The 19,792-nt window shown below is 52.3% G+C and overlaps 1 protein-coding gene across 2 annotated transcripts in view; it reads right to left on the reverse strand.

The window, feature by feature from the left end:
- The window catches only part of AVEN (apoptosis and caspase activation inhibitor), a 63,031-nt gene that overhangs the window by 27,157 nt on the left and 16,082 nt on the right, over positions 1-19,792 (reverse strand). For both annotated transcript variants that reach the window (XM_029600196.1, XM_029600195.1), the window contains exon 3: positions 16,290-16,360. In XM_029600196.1, the coding sequence (XP_029456056.1) occupies positions 16,290-16,360 (71 nt within the window). The remainder of the gene's footprint in view (positions 1-16,289; positions 16,361-19,792) is intronic.

The following is a 19,792-nucleotide window of genomic DNA, read 5'->3' on the forward strand; positions in this document are numbered from 1 at the left end:
TTCTAGGGCTCGACCTCCCTTAAAGGTGGCCTCTGGAGCATCCCATTCCAGGTCGATCAGTTGTTGTATGGCCTGTAGCGTAGGGAAATGGCGTGAGGTCTGGCGGAGCCCGGCCAGGAAGGGGCTTGCCTTCAACTCTGCTGTGTTGCATGTGTCCGGGATGGCCAATGCCTTCAGACTCGTGGCTACGAGATCTGATAATTCGTCTTTTGGGAAGAAGCGCATCATGGTGCGATACGGTTCCATTCCTGGAGGGAGTTCCCCCTCTTCCAGGGGGTCTGATTCCTCCTCCAAATCATCTGTCCCTCTTGAACAGCCTTGATCTTTACCAATGAACTAACCAAGAACTTTATCAACTAAGTCCCTCAACCTTAAATTAACTAGCCTCTATCTCCTCCCTACCCCCACCCACCACTACCCTCAGAATTATAAGCATCCACCCTTCCCCACCTTTTAGCTTAATATCAATCTTATTTATCACCCAATATCACCCTTCTTCATTTACCCATAATCTCATTACAACGCTCCATATCATGCCCCATTTTACATAATAAGTTAAGTTATAATCCAAGTTAACCGTTATGAGAATTCCTCCTCCCTCCCCCCAAATTATTTGTTATAATGCTCTCATTGTTTGGCCCTGTTACTTGTAATATGTGAACCCAGCCTTAATCCTCCCATTATGTTTTCAACATTTGTCTTTGTTATATGTAATTAGTGGTTAAATCTGTAAACAGTTTCAACATTTGACTTTGTTATATGTAATTAATTGTTAAACCTGTAAACTGTTGTGAAGGCTTGCTCCAAACAATGGTATATAAAAACCAATAAATAAATAAATAAAAAATGAACCTGTGTCCCCCAAGGGGAGGTATTTGTCCAGGGGAGGCTCATCTGGTGGAGGCCAGGAGGGACCTGGGAGGTTCTGGACCACTGGCGGGGGTTGTGATTGTGCCGCTGGTGCATCAAGCTGGTGCGCCTGCCTGTGCGTGGATGTAGGATTGCAGCTCAGCGAAGAATCCCGCCCAGGTGAATTTGCCTGGGACCGCATTGGGTCCGACGATGCTCCCCGAGGGCCCCCACTGTGGAGGGGCCGAGTCAGGAATACAGAGGTCCGGGGTAGTCTCGCTGGTGGATCCGGAGTCCTCTACAGTCCGAGGGGGACCTTGTCTCGGCTCCCCCTGAGCTTCTTCGCATAGCAGGCACAGGGCTGAGGTCCCCTCAGGCTGTGCCGCTCTCAGGTGGCATGTCGGGCACAGGACTGGACCTTTAGCTATCTTGGACGGCGGTGCCATGATTTGCGCATGTAACCTGTACAGGTGCGTGTGCCGGGAAGCCTGGTAATGTGTTCCGGGTGTTCCTATGTTGTGCGCGTAGGAACGGAAGATGCGTGCGTGGCTGTGCACGCAAGCCTAGTTGTGCGCTTGGCACCCCTGAGCGTGCTGCTGTGCGCCCGGCCCCGAGGCGTGCGCAGCTGTGCGCATGCCATAGATGCGTGCGCTGCTGTGCGCACACGTACTTTGTGCGCCCGGCTGGCCGCTGTGCGGACAATGCAGCAACCGGGGGGTGGGGGAAGGTGCCGGTGACCACGCAGTAAGATGGAGGCACCCCCAGGGAGTCTCCACGTGGGAGGACCCTCTTGCCGGATCGGGGTCTAGCCTGGATGGGGCTGCTCAACCCGAACGTACAAATGCTGGAGGGATGATCTGTGTGGCTGTCTGAGCCTCGGAGTCCAGAGACTTAGAGAAAGTTTTCTACCTTACCTTGTCTTGGCGCTTCCCAGTCCTCTGCTGGGCAGTCTCCGGCTGCGGGGGGAGAGGGAATTACCTTCATCGCCGCGCTCAGTTCTGTACCCGCTGCCTCTCAGTCACTCCCTTTTCAGGGGGCTAAGTCCAAGCTGGGTCGGCTACCAGACCGAGGCTACCTCTCAGCCGCTCCCTTTCCTTGGGGCTAAGTCCACGCTGGGACAGTGGCTTACTTCTGAGTGATCTCGGAAATCACCTCAGGAAATCTTGACTGGGGAGGAATCCTTAGATATCACCGCAGGAGAACAGGGCTCGGTTTGGAGGTAAGTTTTTGTTTCTTCTTTAAATTTGGAGTTTGGTTTTCATTTTCTAACGCTGTGCAAGCATGTGTGAAGTCCCGAACTGCTATGCAGACGGAAAAAACTGGAGAGCAAAACCTCATGCATGGGTATATGTAGTGCTGACGTCGGATTGAAATCTAACTCCATCTCCAACTGCTATCAGGAGCACACTATACCCATTGGTCCTGAGTCCATCTGCTACATGCTAGGAAAGTCTTTATTGAACATGCATGGGTCTTCATATACTAAGTGTGTCTTGGGAGCCACTTATGGCTCTTTCAAGTGCAAAATGCGGCTCTTTCCCTCCTGTCCCCACAGAAACTGGGCAGTACAGCACAGGACAGGATGAGAGGGACTGGGGAGACTGGTACTAGCAGAAAACGGGAGGAAAGAATGTGTATGGGAGGACAGGGGGTGGGCCAGTGGGAAAAAGAGAGGTTGAAGAATATTGGTGCTGGCTATAGGGTGGGGTAAATTGTTGGGGGCCATTGAACCTGCATAAGAAAATTATTCCTTACCTGCTAATTTTCGTTCCTGTAGTACCATGGATCAGTCCAGATGGTGGGTTATGTCCCCCGTCCAGCAGATGGAGTCAGAACAGAGCTCGAGGGCTCCGCCTCCTATACCAGCTCACCCTCTGCTGGAGCTCAGTATCGTGAATAACAAAGCCCAAAAGAGCAATAACAAAACAATTTGGATCAAAACCCTGATGAAAATCAACATCAATAACAATAAAACAGGAATGACCCAACAAAAAGAGGTCGTCAACGTCAACTTGTGAGGAGCTGTACAACTCTGAGAGAGAACCAGAGCGAAGAAAGAAGAGACAGGAGATAACAATGAATCCGAGCAGGTCACAAGATCCCAGCGTGGTGGGCGTCTGGACTGATCCATGGTACTACAGGAACGAAAATTAGCAGGTAAGGAATAATTTTCTTTTCCCTGTACGTACCAGGATCAGTCCAGACGGTGGGATGTACCAAAGCTTCCCTACTATGGGTGGGCCCTTGAGAGCCCTGCTCGGAGCACCTGATCGCCAAAGTGTCCAGGAGTAGAAGGCGCCAGGTGTAGGCGATAATGCTTAGCGAAGGTATGCAGCGACTTCCACGTCGCCGCCCGGCACATTTCCTGTGGGGAGACGGCACGAGACTCCGCCCAAGACGCTGCTTGAGAGCGTGTAGAATGAGCTCGAACGCCCCTGGGCGGATCCCGACCGGCCCCGATATAAGACGACGAGATGGCATCCTTGATCCAGCGGGCGATGGTCGTCTTTGAAGCCGAAGAGCCCTTCTTAGGTCCCGACCAGAGCACAAACAAATGATCGGAAACCCGAAAGGCATTGGTAACCTCCAGGTAATGGAGTAAGACTCGCTTGACGTCCAAGTTACGAAGAGACCTCGACTCCTCTGGAGAGAACGCCGGGAGTTCCACCGTCTGATTCACGTGAAACGAAGAGACCACCTTCGGGAGGAAGGAAGGCACTGTACGCAGCGAGATCCCCGCCTCCGAAATGCGAAGGTAGGGTTCCCTGCAGGAAAGAGCCTGTAGCTCCGAGATTCGATGGGCAGAGCATATGGCCACGAGAAAGACCGTCTTCATAGTGAGGTCTTTAAGAGAAGAGTCCTGCAGAGGTTCGAAAGGAGCGCCTGCTAGGGCCCGGAGAACCAGGTTAAGACTCCACGACGGACAAGGGTCCCTGACCGGCGGCCGTAGATGTTTGGCCCCCTTCAGGAATCGGGCGATATCCGCCTGGAGAGGAAGAGCGACCGGTGTCTGTACCAGAACATTCAGGGCCGCTACCTGCACACGTAGGGAATTGTACGCAAGACCCTTATCCAGCCCGTCCTGCAAAAATTGAAGGATCAGAGGTACCGACGCCTCCGTGGGTCGGGCCCCATGATCGGTACACCAGGCCTCGAAGACCTTCCACACTCGCACATAAGCAACAGAGGTAGAAGGTTTGTGGGCCCGGAGCATCGTAGAGATTACCGCCTCCGGGTAGCCTCGTCGGCGGAGGCGGCGCCGTTCAAAAGCCAAGCCGCAAGACAAAAGAGTGCCGCCTGCTCGAAAAATACCGGTCCCTGCTGCAGGAGCCGAGGAAGATGACTCAGGCGTAACGGTCCGTCCACTGTCATGTGGAGCAGGTCTGTAAACCAAGGACGATGCGGCCACTCCGGAGCTACCAGAATCACGGGACCGCTGTGAGTTTCTATCCTGCGGAGTATCTTGCCCACTAAGGGCCAGGGAGGAAAAACATAGAGTAGCTGATCCGACGGCCACGGCAGCGCTAGAGCATCCACCCCCTCCGCGCCGCGCTCCCTTCTGCGACTGAAGAAGCGCGGGGCCTTGGCGTTGAGGGCGGTCGCCATCAAGTCCAGTCGCGGCGTTCCCCAACGGCGAACCAGGAGCGTCATCGCCTCGTCGGAAAGGGACCATTCGCCGGGGTCCAACCGCTGACGACTCAGGTAATCCGCTTGAACGTTGTCCACGCCGGCGATGTGGGAGGCCGCGAGCCGAACCAGATGAAGTTCCGCCCATTCCATCAGGAGCGTGGTTTCGGCGGAGACCTGTTCGCTCCTCGTCCCGCCTTGACGATTGATGTACGCCACCGTGGTGGCGTTGTCCGAAAGAACCCTTACCTCTCGGTTCCGAATCAGGGGGAGGAAACGTCGAAGTGCGAGGCGTACTGCTCTGGTCTCCAGACGATTGATCGGCCACCCCGCCTCCTCCGGGGACCACGTCCCCTGTGTGGCGCTTCGTTCGCAGACAGCGCCCCACCCCACGAGGCTGGCGTCGGTGGTCACGATCACCCAAGAGGGAACGTCGAGGGAGACGCCTCGGGCCAGGTGAGCCGGGACCAGCCACCACTCCAGACTGTCTCGAGCTGACTGAGGGAGGGGTAGAACCACCTGATACTCCTGTGACACCGGTTTCCATCGCGACAGCAGGGACGCCTGCAGTGGACGTAGGTGAGCAAACGCCCAGGGCACCATGTCGATGGTGGACCCCATCACTCCCAGAAGCTGTAGATAATTCCAAGCGGTGGGTTCCGACAAAGTCGCGAACTGACGGACGTGCTCCCTCAAGGAGAGTGCCTTGTCCGCACTCAGGAAGACCATGCCTTGCTGAGTGTCGAAGGTCGCCCCCAGAAAATCCAAGCGTTGGGATGGGACGAGGGAACTCTTGGGGAGATTCACAACCCAGCCCAGAGAGCGAAGCATCTCCAAGACTCTGGCCACCGAGGCCTGTCCATGCGAAAAGGACTTCGCCCGCACCAGCCAGTCGTCCAGGTAGAGGTGCACTAAGATCCCCTCCCGGCGGAGGGCCGCTGCAACCACCACCATGATCTTGGTGAAGGTCCGCGGAGCCGTTGCGAGCCCAAAGGGTAGGGCCTGAAACTGAAAGTGCTGACCGAGGATCTTGAAACGTAGGTAGCGTCTGTGGTACGGAAGTATCGGGATGTGCAGATACGCCTCCGTCAGATCCAGGGAAGCCAAGAACTCCACCTGGTGTACCGCAGCAATCACTGAACGCAGCGTCTCCATGTGGAATCGGGTGACCCGCAGAGAGCGGTTCACTTCCTTCAGATCCAGTATGGGCCGGAACGAGCCGTCCTTTTTGGGAACCACGAAGTAGATGGAATAATGGCCCGAGCCCACCTCGGCGAAAGGAACGGGAACAATAGCCTCTATGGCTTGCAGACGGTCTAGTGTCTGTTGAACCGCCATCCGTTTGAGGTCGGAGCCGCACGGAGAGAAGAGAAATCTGTCTCGAGGAAGACGGACAAATTCCAATGCGTAACCGTATTGGATGGTGTCCAGGACCCACTGATCTGAAGTAATCTTCACCCACTCCTCGACGAAATCTTTGAGTCGGCCCCCGATGGGCGGACAGGAGGAGTGGGTCGGTATGGCATCATTGGGTAGATTTGCCGGGGGGGTTCCCCTGGCCCGAGCCCTCTCTCGCAGGCCTCCGCCCACGAAAGGACCGCGACTACGGTTGGGATCTACTGGGAGCAGCGCGAGGATTGGACTGCTGGTAGGATCTATAGCGTCGCTGTGCTCGAGACCTGGTTCTGGTGGAGGCAAACGGCCTTTAAGGCCTCTGCCGATCTTCGGGTAGATGATGCACTGCATTTTCCCCCAGTGACTTCATGATCTGATCCAGGTCGTTCCCAAAGAGAAACTTCCCACGAAAGGGAAGGGATCCCAGGCTTGATTTGGAGGAGGCGTCCGCAGACCAATTCCGGAGCCACAGGAGGCGACGAGCCGCCACCACCGACACCATGGAGCGGGCCAGAACGCGAAAAAGGTCATACAGAGCATCCGCCCCGTAAGCGATGGCAGATTCCAGGCTGTCGGCCTGAGCTGCTTCTTCCGGAGGCAACTGCTGCGACTTCAGGAGTTGCTGGACCCAGAGAAGGCTAGCCCTCTGGGTCAAAGAACTGCACATGACAGCTCGCATCCCTAGGGCCGAAACCTCAAACACCCTCTTGAGGAATGTCTCCAATTTGTGGTCTTGTGTGTCCCGTAGGGCCGTCCCGCCCGTCACCGGGATCGTAGTACACTTAGTCACCGCTGAGACCGCCGAGTCCACCTTAGGGAAACGGATGAGATCTAAGAAATCCTCTGGCAAAGGATATAATTTTTCCATGGCCCGGGTGACCCTCAATGCCGCTTCAGGGACGTCCCATTCCCCCGTGAGGAGCTGGAGAAAAGACTCATGGACCGGGAAAGCTTTAGCCCTAGGCCTGAGGGCGGCAAGGACCGGGTCCCCTTTCTTGGAGCACGTTGCGACCGCCGGAGCCACAGGCGCCGGGGGGTCCGGTGGAGGATCCAGATCTAGCTCTTGAAGGGTCTGGTGAAGCAGGTCTTCTAGTTCCTCCTTATGGAAGATCCGCAAGGCTCGCGGGTCGTCGCCCTCCGTTTGCCCCTCCAATTGCGCCGGATCCGGAGGGTCCGAAGGGTCAGGGCCCGAGGAGGAAGCCGCTCCCGCCACTGGAGACTGGAATGGTAAAGCCGAGGAGCTTGTGGCTGGCCCAGCCGAGGTCAGGGGCCCGGAGGCCGGAAACGAGAGCTTGGGAACTTTGGGAGCAGGAGGTCCCGAGGGGGCTCCCCCCGGCTCTGTCAGGCCCTGCAGGTAAGCCGTGTGCATCTTTAAAATGAAGTCCGGGGAAAAAAAACGGCAGGCTGGCTGAAGTCGCAGCCGCAGGGGCCCCTTGCGGTGGTCGGGCCGGTAGAGCTTCCTCGGGGCTTCGGTGCAGGCGGGGGGCGCCCCAAACTGAATCTGTTTCCTCCGGAGCATGTTCTGAGGGAAAATCCCGCTCCAAAATGGCCGCCGTTCCCGCCATTGGCGAGGACGTGGCCGGCCCGCTCATCCCTGGCTGAGGTGAGGAGGGCGCTGGGCGCGAACCCGAGCCACGCGAACCACCTTCCCCTTCAGGGAGGCAGCGTGGGCAAACTCCCTCCTTCGAAAAACGAGACCCTGCCTCACCGCAGGTCTCGCAGCGGGAAAAGCGCGGCATGAAGAAGCCGCTATGAGAAATCGCCTCGGGGGGGGGGGGCCAAAAAGGAAGCGCACCACGGGGGGGGCCGAAAGGCCGACACAACCCGCCTGACAGATCCCTAGGCACCGGCGGGGAAAACCGCTAGCGACGCGCCCAGGCCCGAGATAACGTTCGCCGGGCCACAGGACCGTCAAGGACCGCGTGAACCGGCAAACTCCGACAAGTGAAGAGAAAAGCTGCAAGAGAAAAACCACACAGAAAATAACACTTACCCCCAAACGTAGGAAAGTGAAACTGCAGGAGGAGGCAGAACAGAGCAGCACGCCTCCTCAAATCACTGACAGAATAAAAACTTTTTTTTTTTTTTTCAATTAACTTGATCCAAATTGTTAGCTAGCAAACAAAAGACAGGTAGAACTCAAAGAAAAGTAGAAAGAGACTCAAAAACCTGTCAGACTGGGGAAGCACTGTTTCCCCAACTCACATCTGCTGGAGTCAGAAAGATACTGAGCTCCAGCAGAGGGTGAGCTGGTATAGGAGGCGGAGCCCTCGAGCTCTGTTCTGACTCCATCTGCTGGACGGGGGACATAACCCACCGTCTGGACTGATCCTGGTACGTACAGGGAACGGGTGTTATCCTGGGCCTGCCGAGAAACAGACAGGGTAAAGGGTGGGGAGATTGAGAAAGAGAGTGGTGAGGTCAGAGTGGAAGGATAGAGAGAGAGGGAGAGTCTAGTGGGGGCAGGATGCAGGGACTGAGGGAGAGAGGCTGATGAGGAGCAGAGTGGGGGAACTGAGAGCAACAGAGAGACTGATGATACATGAAGGGGCTAAGAGAGAGAGACTGCTGGGAAGAAAGTGCAGTTGCTTACCTGTAACAGGTGTTCTCCTAGGACAGCAGGATGTTACTCCTCACACATGGGTGACATCATCAGATGGAGCCCGGCACGGAAAACTTTTGTCAAAGTTTCTAGAAACTGGCTGGCACACTGAGCATGTCCAGCATGCCACTATCCCTGCATCCACGCAGGGTCTCTCTTCAGACGTGTACGTAGATTCAATAATAGAACAAACCAACCAGAAGAACCCAACTCTGTGGGGCGGCGGGAGAGTTTTGTGAGGAATAACATCCTGCTGTCTTAGGAGAACGCCTGTTACAGATAACCAACTTCACTTTCTCCTAGGACAAGCAGGATGGTAGTCCTCACATATGGGTGAATCCCTAGCTACAGGCCAGACCCGAACCGGTGCCAACGGGCAACAACAACAGAGGTGCTGGTGGTAACCATGGAGACAGACTGAATAAAACCCAGGGGCCCACGGTGGAAGAGTTGGGTTCACAGCTGAAAAAGGTTTTGCCGAATCTGCTATCTTGCTATCAGGTTTTGCTGAATCTGCTATCTTGACAGCCATCCCTGTCCAGACAGTAATACGTAGTGAAATTGTAAGGGAACTCCACATTGCAGCTCTCTCCCAACAAAACTGCATGCAGGTAGGCAACAGACCTCGTCACGGCCCTTACGGAGTATGCCGTGGCATGGCCCTCCAGGTGCAGCCCTGCCTGGTCATAGCAGAAAGAGATACAGTCCGCTAGCCAGATGGAAAGAGTCTGTTTAGTGACGGCCCTGCTCAGCCGTCAAACGAGAAATAGCTGGGTGGATAGCCTGTGGCCTGCCTTACGGTCCAGGTAGAAGGCCAGGGTCCTCTTACAATCCAGTGTGTGTAGCACCCTCTCCCGGGCCGGCATGAGACGAGGGAAAGAAAGTAGGCAGCACAATGTTAAGATTACTTACCTGGTAATTTCCTTTTCCTTAGTGTATGCAGATGGACTCAAAACAAATGCTCGTGCTAGCAATTGGAGACGGATCTGACATCAGCACGGGTACATATACCCCCACAGGAAGTAAAGCGATTCAGTAATCTTCCTTGCAAAGCTTGTTATAGCTATATGTGTACTGACCGATCGATTAATCAGCAGGATTACCCTGACCAATTGATGGTAGCTGGAGACCGCCAGTGTTCTCAACCGGAAGGCGTCGACACCCGGCAGGGTGGAAGCCCTATTATAAGCAAAACATGGCTTACCGTGAGTCAGCGAATCCCCCTGTATACCGGCAGCCGGGCGGGATGCTGAGTCCATCTGCATACACTAAGGAAAAGGAGATTACCAGGTAAGTAATCTTAACATTTCCTAGCATGTAGCAGATGGACTCAAAACAAATGGGATGTACAAAAGCTACTCCCGGACTGGGCGGGAGGCTGCCCGAGGACCGTGTAGGATCGCCCTCGCAAATGCTGTGTCCTCCCTGGCCTGAATGTCCAGACAATAGAATCTGGAGAAGGTATGGAGGGAGGACCACGTTGCCGCTTTACATATCTCTGCAGGCGACAGCAGCTTAGCTTCTGCCCAAGAGGCTGATTGTGCTCTGGTAGAATGTGCCTTGACCTGTAGAGGTGGTGGTTTCCCTGCCTCTACGTAAGCTGCCTTGATAACTTCTTTAATCCAGCGGGCGATGGTCGGCCGTGAGGCCGCTTCCCCTTGCTTCTTCCCGCTGTGCAGGACGAACAGGTGGTCCGTCTTTCGTACTGCTTCTGACATTTCCAGGTATCTGGACAGCAGTCTGCCGATGTCGAGATGGCGTAGCATTCGACCTTCCTCCGACTTCTTCAAACCTTCCGTGGTAGGCAAGGATATGGTTTGGTTGGGGTGAAAGTGTGAGACTACTTTGGGTAAAAAGGAAGGAACTGTACGAAGATGGATAGCCTCTGGAGTGATTCAGAGAAATGGGTCACGACAGGATAGTGCTTGTAGCTCTGAGATGCGGCGTGCTGAACATACAGCCAGCAAGAACACCATCTTCAAGGTTAACAAACGGAGCGACAGGCCTCAAAGGGGCCTGAAGGCTGATCCCGCTAGAAATTCCAATACTAGGTTAAGGTTCCACAAAGGCACTGGCCACTTCAGTGGCGGGCTTACCACATTCAAGGCTTTGTTGGACGAGCACCATGAGGGCCTCCTGGGGCTGCTACGCCAGACCATCCACCACCTCCTGAACTTGTTTTCACAGTAGGCTGCGGGAATACTGGGTCATATAAAAAAGGTAGGAGGCAATATGGGCTATCAACATGGATCCCTGATACACCCTCCTTCCCATAGCGTCCCATGCCTGGTTGTCTTTACCCGGAGGGGCTGACACATGGGTTTGTTTTTTTTTTTTTTTAACTGCTTTGCCTTCTTGAGAACAGACTCAACCACCACTGACTGGTGGGTAAACTGGTGCTTTTCGAAGCATACAGTCTGCTGTACAAGGGACACCCCCCATTGGCCTTCTGGTTAACCAGGGCAACGGAGAGAGGGTGTTCCCATAGCCGGAGGAACAGGTCCCGGAAGATCTCATACACCGGCACTGCGGCACTGCTAAGACCTCCTTCGGGGTGTCGACAAACTGAAGGATCTCGAGCATTTTATGGTAGGCATCCTCTTCCATCTGACATCACTCTGACCGCTCTGTTCCTCAGTCTGTGAGCAAATTGCAGGCAGGCTAACCGGACTGCCCGCGCCTCTAGTCGGTTGATGTTCCACCCCGACTGTTCTCTGTTCCACCGCCCTTGGGCAGTGAGTTCTTCGCAGTGTGCTCCCCATCCGCTCATGCTGGCATCTGTGGTGAGCAGAGTCCATGTGGGGGAAGACATCTTTGACCCCCTGCTTGTGTGGTTGGACTGCAACCACCACCGTAGCTGAGTCCGCACTCTGGCTGGAAGAGGTTGATGCACGGAGTAGTTCCGGAAGCGGGGACTCCAGCGAGAGAGAAGGGAGTTTTGTAGAGGTCTCATATGGGCCCTTGCCCAGGGTACCACTTCCAGGGTGGATGCCATGAGACCGAGAACCTGCAGATAATCCCAAGCTGTGGGCCGACTGGCTCCCATCAAGGACCGGAGACGCGTCCGAAGTTTTAATCTTCTCTTGGCGGTGAGACTGACTGTGTCTGCCTGGGTGTCGAACTGGACTCCCAGGTATTCCAGAGATTGGGAAGGCTGTAGGCAGCTCTTGTTTAGGTTGACTACCCATCCCAGGCTTTCCAGAAAGGCGATCACTCTGTTGGTAGCCCGATGGCTCTCCTCTCGTGATTTCGCCCTGATCAGCCAATCGTCTAGGTAGGGATGGACAAGGATTCCTTCCCGTCTGAGTGCCGCTGCTACCACTACGATCACCTTGGTGAAGGTCCGCGGCGACGTGGCTAGCCCGAAGGGCAAAGCCCGGAACTGGAAGTGGCGTCCCAGCTCCTTGAAGTGTAGGTAGCGCTGATGATCCTGATGAATCGGGATATGAAGGTAGGCTTCTGATAAATCTAAGGCCGTGAGGAACTCTCCTGGCTGTACTGCATTCTTGACTGAACGCAGAGTTTCCATGCGAAACCTTGGGACCCGTAAGTATCGGTTGACTGACTTGAGGTCCAATACGGGCCGGAAAGTGCCCTCTTTCTTGGGTACCATGAAATAAATGGAATAATGCCCAGAATTCATTTCCCGTGCGGGTACCGGGATTATGGCTTTCAAGGACAGTAGCCTCGCCAAGGTAGCTTCCAATGCTGCCTTCTTGTGGATCGGACACGAAGATTCCACAAACCTGTCCAGAGGTAGATGATGGAAGTCCAGAAAGTAACCCTCTCGGATGATGGCGAGGACCCACTGGTCCGACGTAATCTCGACCCATCTGGGGTAGAAGAGGGTTAACCTGCCCCCTATGGCCCCATCCCCCAGATGGATCGGTTGATTCTCATTGGGAGGCATGGCCGGGGCCTGAACCCGAGCTGGCTCCCCTCTTCTGCTGCTTGGGCCGAAAGGATTGGTTCCTGGCCTGAGGACGAGGTGCCTGGTAGCGACCCCTATAGGGAAGGAAGCGTTGGGAGCTTCTGCCTCTGGAAGGCCTTGGAAAGGCAAGCTGGTTCCTTTTGAACCTGTCTTCCGGCAGTCGAGGTATAGGAGAGGCACCCCATGTGCTGACCAATTTATCAAGGTCGCTGCCGAACAGGAAAGACCCCCTAAAGGGCATTCTGGTGAGGCGTGTCTTTGAAGGAGCATCCGCTGACCAGTACCGTATCCAGAACTGCCTCCTGGCAGCCACAGAAGATGAGATCCCTTTGGCTGTTGTATGGGCGAGGTCGGATGCAGCATCCGTGAGGAACGAGAGAGCGGACTCCATGTCTGCTGCCGGAGCATTGTTCCTGACCTGTGACAAACAGGAACGAGTCACCACTGTGCAGCAGGTTGCAATTCGCAAAGACAGAGCTGCCACCTCAAATATCTGTTTCAGGATGGCGTCCAGTCGCCGGTCGTGAGGTTCCTTGAGGGCCGCCCCCCCCCCCTCAACTGGAATGGTAGTGCGCTTGACCACCGCGCTAATCAAGGCGTCCACCTGAGGGCACGCCAGCATCTCCTTGATTGCCGGATCCAGGGGGTACATGCCTATCAGGCCCAGACCCCCTTTGAATGAGGCCACTGGTGCAGCCCATTCCAGATCTATCAGTTGCTGTGCGGCTTGCAAGAAGGGAAAATGGCGGGCTGTAAGACGAAGACCTTCCAGCAGAGGGTTCTGTGTAGATGGCACCGTAGTGCTGGGGCCTGTAATATCCAACTCCGCCAGGGACTGAGATATTAGGTCGGAGAGATCTTCCTTGGGAAAGAACCGCCTCATGGTTCGATATGGCTCCATCCCCGAGGGAAGTTCCCCCCTCCTCGGAGGGTTCTGATTCAGTCTCTGAGACATCAGGGTCCGCCTGAACCGGACTGCCCGGAGGCGGGTGCGCTCGCCCACGATAAGGGCGCGAAGGTCCAGGGGCAGGGTCCGCTGGAGCAGCCGCCACAGTAACAGCAGGGCCTGGACGGGAAGCTGATTGCATCTGCACAAAGGCATGGATCCCCTTAAAGAGATCCACCCAGGAAATGGAGGCGGTCCTAAGCCGCCGGGATACCAAGTCCCCCGGGATTCCAGGTTGTTCGAGACTGCCTGCGAGATCCGGGGTGGCCCCTGGGGAACTGTCAACAAACCTCGGTTGAGACTGGTCCTGGCCCAAGGTTCCCACTGCCTCCTCACATTGGGCACAAAGGGAGTCTGGCTCCTCGCTGTGCGTCGCTCCTCGCTGGCATGCTGAGCAGAGGCCGAGAGCTTTCACGCCGGAATCAGGAGGCGCCACCGCTGGGGACACCGGGGCATTCGATTGTTCCATTGCGCTCTGAAGAATATGCGCTGAATAATATGCGGCAGCAATATGCGCTTAATACAACAAGCACTGAATATAATATGTGCTCAATACAATATGCGCTCAATAGTAAGCAGCCGCTATATACGCTTAATACAATATGCGCTCAATAATATGCGGTCAGCAATATACGCTAAACACAATATGCGCTCAATACCTGAACAGGGCCAACAAAATGGTGACCTCCGCGGCGTGCCTCCTACAGGCAACGCCGCCGATCCTCGAACTTTGGAGACCAAAGTAAAAGTTGTGCGCCTTACCTGATCCTCGGCGCTTCCCGGCTGAAACCCGGGCAGTCTCCGGCTGCGGGAGGAGAGGGGAAATACTTTCACCGCCGCGCTTGAGGAATGCACCCGCTGCCTCCCAAGTCCACGCCGGGACCGAGGCGCCTCTTAGCTCAACCCAAGCCTTTCCTGCTCGGGGGCTTGGTCCCTGCTGCGATTCGGCCACCGGACCGAGGCCTAAACCTCCGAGGGACCACGGAAATCACATCGGGAAACTCAACTGGGGGAGGGACCGAATGGTATCACCGCAGGAGTGCGGGGCTCTATATTCTGTAGAAGTTTAGTAAGTAGAAGTAGAAAATAGAAAGTAGATTGGAAACACGCTCAGCGAGCGTGCAGGCTCTCCAAACTGCTTTGGAGACGGAAATTACTGAAGAGCTTCACTTCCTGTGAGGGTATATGTACCTGTGCTGACGTCAGATCCGTCTCCAACTGCTAGCACGAGCACACTATACCCCACTTGTTCTGAGTCCATCTGGCTACACGACAGGAAACTATTTTTGTTGGTAATAAATCTTTTTTTCTTTTATATCTTATGCATGAGGAGCATCCTGGAACAAAAACAATAGACCTACACTGTAAGCAAAGTACACAGGACAGATTGACCAAACCTACTGTTGCATCGACCATCCCTGTCCAAACGGTAATGAGATGTGAATGTGTGGAGAGAACTCCATGTCATTGATTTACAGATCTCCTCCACGGAGACCAATCATAGATGAGCTACTGATGCTGCCAGGGCTCGAACAGAGTGAGCCTTGACATGGCACACCAGCTTAAGGCCCACCTGGGCATAACAGCAAGAAATGCAATCTGCTAGCCAACTGGATAAAGTCTGTTTGGCAACAACAATCCCTAGGTTGTTGGTGTCCAAAGAAACAAAAAGCAGGGTTGACTTTCTGTGGGCTTCAGTTTGCTCCAGATAGAAGGCCAAGATGTTCTCTAAGTCCAAACAGTGCAGTACTTGTTCACTTTGGTGGACATGTGCCTGGGATTAAAATGTTGGAAGGATGACTGACTGATTAAGGTGGAATTTTGATAAACACGATAGGAAAGAACTTAGGATGGTTTTGCAGAAACCACCCTATCGTGAAAAAACCTTGTACAAGGTGAATAAGTTACTAGAGCCTAAAGCTCACTTACCCTGTGTGCTGAAATGACCACCACCAAAAATATGACCTTCCAGGTCATATGTTTCAGGTCACAGGAACACAGTGGCTCAAAGGTAGCTTGTATCAACTAGGACAAAGCCATACTGAGGACCCAAGTCTACAGCTGGGGCCATATGGGAGGCTTCCAATGAAGCAGGCCCTACATAAACTGGACAACCAATGGCTGTACAGAGATAGGTCTATCAGTGATAAGCATCAGTTGTACCAAGATAAACTCCTACTGAATTGGTCTTGAGACCAGATTCAGAGAAATGTAAATGTTTTTATGTGGAGAAGGAGAAAGGATCTAGGGCCTTCTGCTCACTCCACAGGGCACATCTCTTCCATTTAAGCCCAGAGGACTTCCTAGTAGAATCTGAGACATTCCCCAGGGGTCCCGAGGTCCCAGATCCCCTCTCCCAAAGGCACATTCGCGGCAAAACGAGGCAATATTGAGGCGAGCTTGCCTCAAACCGCAGCTGCAGCAAAGTTTGCCGCACTGCATGGAAGCCGGCATGTCAGGGCGGTCGGGCCTGCACACACGGTCAGGCCTAAAAATAAACAAAGCCTCTGCGATCGCACTTGCCGCTGGTCCCACTGCTGAAATTCAGCACTCAGCCGACCCCGAGAAGGCTGGAGACAGAGAAATACTGAGGGACTGCAGGTGGCACTCAGTTATGTAGCAGTGCCTCAAAGTTTTATTCTCTGCCTCCATCTGCTGGTAGGGATGGATAAACCCTCTCATCTGGATTGATCTGGGGTACAAACAGGAACAAAAATGTGTATGGACTTTAAGGACTTCAGTCTGCTCCAAACACAAGATGCAGCTCTCTTGCATTCCATTTTGCAAGTGGGTGAGGGAAGAATGTTGGAAGAACTGTAAGAAGCAGGAATGCCAAATATCTTAAAACAACCACTGTCTCTATCAAAACAAATTAACCAATAAGCTTCTTTTTGAAACCATATTTTTCTTATCATTGAGATCAGATAGTTGTGTCTTACCTGTTTATTAGAAGAATATCCTATTTCCCACTCTTTCTCCTCAGCCAGTCGGAACTGAGTAAAGGAATCACCTGCCGTCAGAAAAAAAAAATCTTTGCTATTTATTTCAGTAAGATTGTTGATTCTATATCACATTATACATTTATCAAAAACTAACAACATATGAACAAGACTGTATTTTGGTTAAGTGAGTTTACAACTGGATAAAATAGTAGACTCAAAGCATTACTACTAATAGGCTAAATGACAGTCCAGAGAACTGAATATCAAATGGGGATCCAGCAGTTGATTGTCCTTGGTCCTGAAATTGTCAGTATTTTAATTAACAATTTGGATGGTAGAATAGAAAGTATACTTATTGTGCAGATGATATCAAATTAACTTACGTTCACATAACTGAAATTAGAATACAAAATAATCTTGACATTTTGGAGAAATGCTCAGAAATAAATAGAATCAAGGACAGGTACAAGACATGACATCAGAATACAAAATCAAAAACACAAATATAAAATTGAAAATGAATGAGAAGACCAAGGATGGCCAGCTTTGTGTTTTTCTTTTTTTTAAATCAGGCACATACTAAAATGTTACGTGGCTTTTTTAAATCAAGCAAACACGCTCAAGAAAATTACCTAGCTTTCTCTTTTAAATCAGGTACAAATACTAAAGAATATTACTAGCTTTCTATTTTATTAAATAAGCTGCACACACAAAAAAGTTACCTAGCTTTCTATCTTTTAAATCAGGCATACAGATTTAGAGGATAACTTTCAAAGAACGCTGTGCAGCCCTGTATTTGTACATATAGTGGTCCATGCAGATTTACTGTTTTAGAATCTGAGTGGATGCATCTGATAGCATCTAAAGCATATTTATCAATAACCACAAAAGTATGTGCATATGTTTTATATTTGAGCATAAATATGCACATATCTTTAAATGTTCATGCATAACTGGTAACTTATACGCACATATGTATTTACGTGCATGCAAGCATACATCCTATTTTGCTGGGGCATTTATGTTCCAAGATAGCCTCCCCCAGCAAGGCAGCCAAATTTCACCAGCAGGTATGAGATTGGCATCCCTGGTGGTAAACCCTGTTGTGGGCTGTAAAATAAACACAATACCAGCAGCTAAAAAAAGAAAGATCTATATTGGAATATTCCAGGAGAGTGTAATTACCAGCAAGGCAATTCAGAAGTAGTCTCAGAAAGAAAGTTGTTGATAGATAAATAAGTCACCACCTCTAATTTACACACCAATGAGTTTGCTTACATAATATTTTCCTAATTGGTTAACATTATAATTTTATCTCATATGTAAATAAATTATGGGAGGCCACCTTTTGAGTTTTTCTCTGGCTCCATCTGCTGGAGGGGGGACATGGCCCACTGTCTGGACTGATCCGTGGTACAACAGGAACGAAAATTAGTAGGTAAGGAATAATTTTCTTATTCTGCATACTTTTATATTGGTCAAAATAAAACAATATACATGATAGCCTTTAAATCATTAATTTAAAATGTAATACAGAAAAAAGAAAATTAGGTCTTACCTTTGATAATTTTCGTTCCTGTAGTACCACGGATCAGTCCAGACTCCTGGGTTTTGCCCCACCTCTAGCAGATGGAGACAGAAGTTTACAAACAAAACTCCGCCTTATCTAGGCTGGTGCCACCTACAGTCTGGCAGTATTACTTAATGTCAAAGCAGGATGAAACCCAAATAACACACCAAACTAACTATATACAATAACCTAACAGTAACCGGCTCAACAACCCCCAAATGGGAACCTGAGCCAACGATAACAGGATGTAGAAGAATGAGCAGAGCATGAGAGAAATAAACAGCATGGACCCTCCTACGTCATTGCAGAGTAAATGGGCGGGACTCTGGACTGATCCGTGGTACTACAGGAACGAAAATTATCAAAAGGTAAGACCTAATTTTCTTTTTCCTGTACGTACCCGGATCAGTCCAGACTCCTGGGATGTACCAGAGCTGCCTCAAATGGGATGGGATCCAAAGAGTCCCCCTCTGAGCACCCCTGCACCAAAATCCCCGCTGCCTGGAGTCTTAACTAGGCGATAATGTCTGGCGAATGTATATAAGGACTTCCATGACGCTGCCCTACAAATCTCCTCTGGGGATATATGGTGGCACTCCGCCCAGGACGCGGCCTGGGAACGCGTAGAATGCGCCTTGAGACCCATTGGGAAAGCTTTACCCTGCATCAGATACGCAGAACAGATAGCCTCCTTCAACAAACGAGCAATCGTAGTCTTAGAAGCAGCATTACCCCTACGAGGTCCACTCCAAAGCACAAACAAATGGTCTGATACTCGGAAAGCATTCGTAACTTCCAGGTTATGCAACAGTGCCCGGACATCCAATCTGTGCAAATCCTTAGACAAAGGATCCGCCCTATCCAAATCCGAAAACGAAGGCAGTTCGACCATCTGATTGAAAGGCAGATACCAACTTCGGAAGAAATGAAGGAACCGTACGAAGCGACACCCCCGTATCCGATATTCACAAAAAGGGCTCCCAACAAGACAGAGCTTGAAGCTCAGAAACCCGCCTTGCCGATACCATGGCTACCAAGAAGACCACCTTCAGAGTCAAATCTTTCAAGGTAGATCTGCGAAGGGGCTCGAATGGAGCACCGCACAATGCCTTTAATACCAAATTCAGATTCCAGGAAGGACAAAGGTTACGTAACGGAGGTCGTAAATGTTTAGCCCCCCGAAGAAATCAGACTACATCCGGATGCGAAGACAAAGGCACCTCGAGGACCAGCCCGGGCCAACGACGCCAGAGCCGCTACCTGAACCCGTATCGAACTACACGAGAGACCTTTTGCCAAGCTGTCCCTGGAGAAATCTTAAGACCTCTGGCACGGACGCGTGAGTAGGTCCCACGTCACGCGCCAAACACCATGTCTCAAACACACTCTAAACCCGCACATAAGCTAAAGACGTAGAAGCTTTGCGGGACCGTAAGAGAGTGGCTACCATTGCATCCGAATAACCTCTGGCCTTCAGCCTTCTCCTCTCAAAAGCCATGCTGCTAGACAGAAGCAGTCTACCTGGTCAAAACAAATGGGACCCTGATGTAGGAGATCCGGAACATACAGAAAGCGGAGGGGCTCCTCCACCGCTAGATTCAGTAGATCCGCAAACCTCGGGTGACGAGGCCATTCTGGGGCGACGAGCACCACTCTTGCCAGGTGCGACTATTCGCCTTAACACCCTGCCGATGAGTGGCCAGGGAGGAAACATACAGAAGCACATCCGTCGGCCACGGCAATGCTACAGCATCCACGCCCTCTGCTGCCGTCTCCCTGTGGCGAGCGAAGAAATGAAGAGCTTTCGCATTCTTGTAAGTTGCCATCAGATCGAAGGCAGGAGATCCCCACCGAAGACAAATGAGACGATACGCCTCTTCCTCGAGCTCCCACTCTCCGAAGTCCAGGCGATTGCGACTGAGAAAATCTG

The sequence above is a fragment of the Rhinatrema bivittatum genome, chromosome 4, assembly GCF_901001135.1.
Source record: "Rhinatrema bivittatum chromosome 4, aRhiBiv1.1, whole genome shotgun sequence".
NCBI lineage: Eukaryota > Metazoa > Chordata > Amphibia > Gymnophiona > Rhinatrematidae > Rhinatrema > Rhinatrema bivittatum.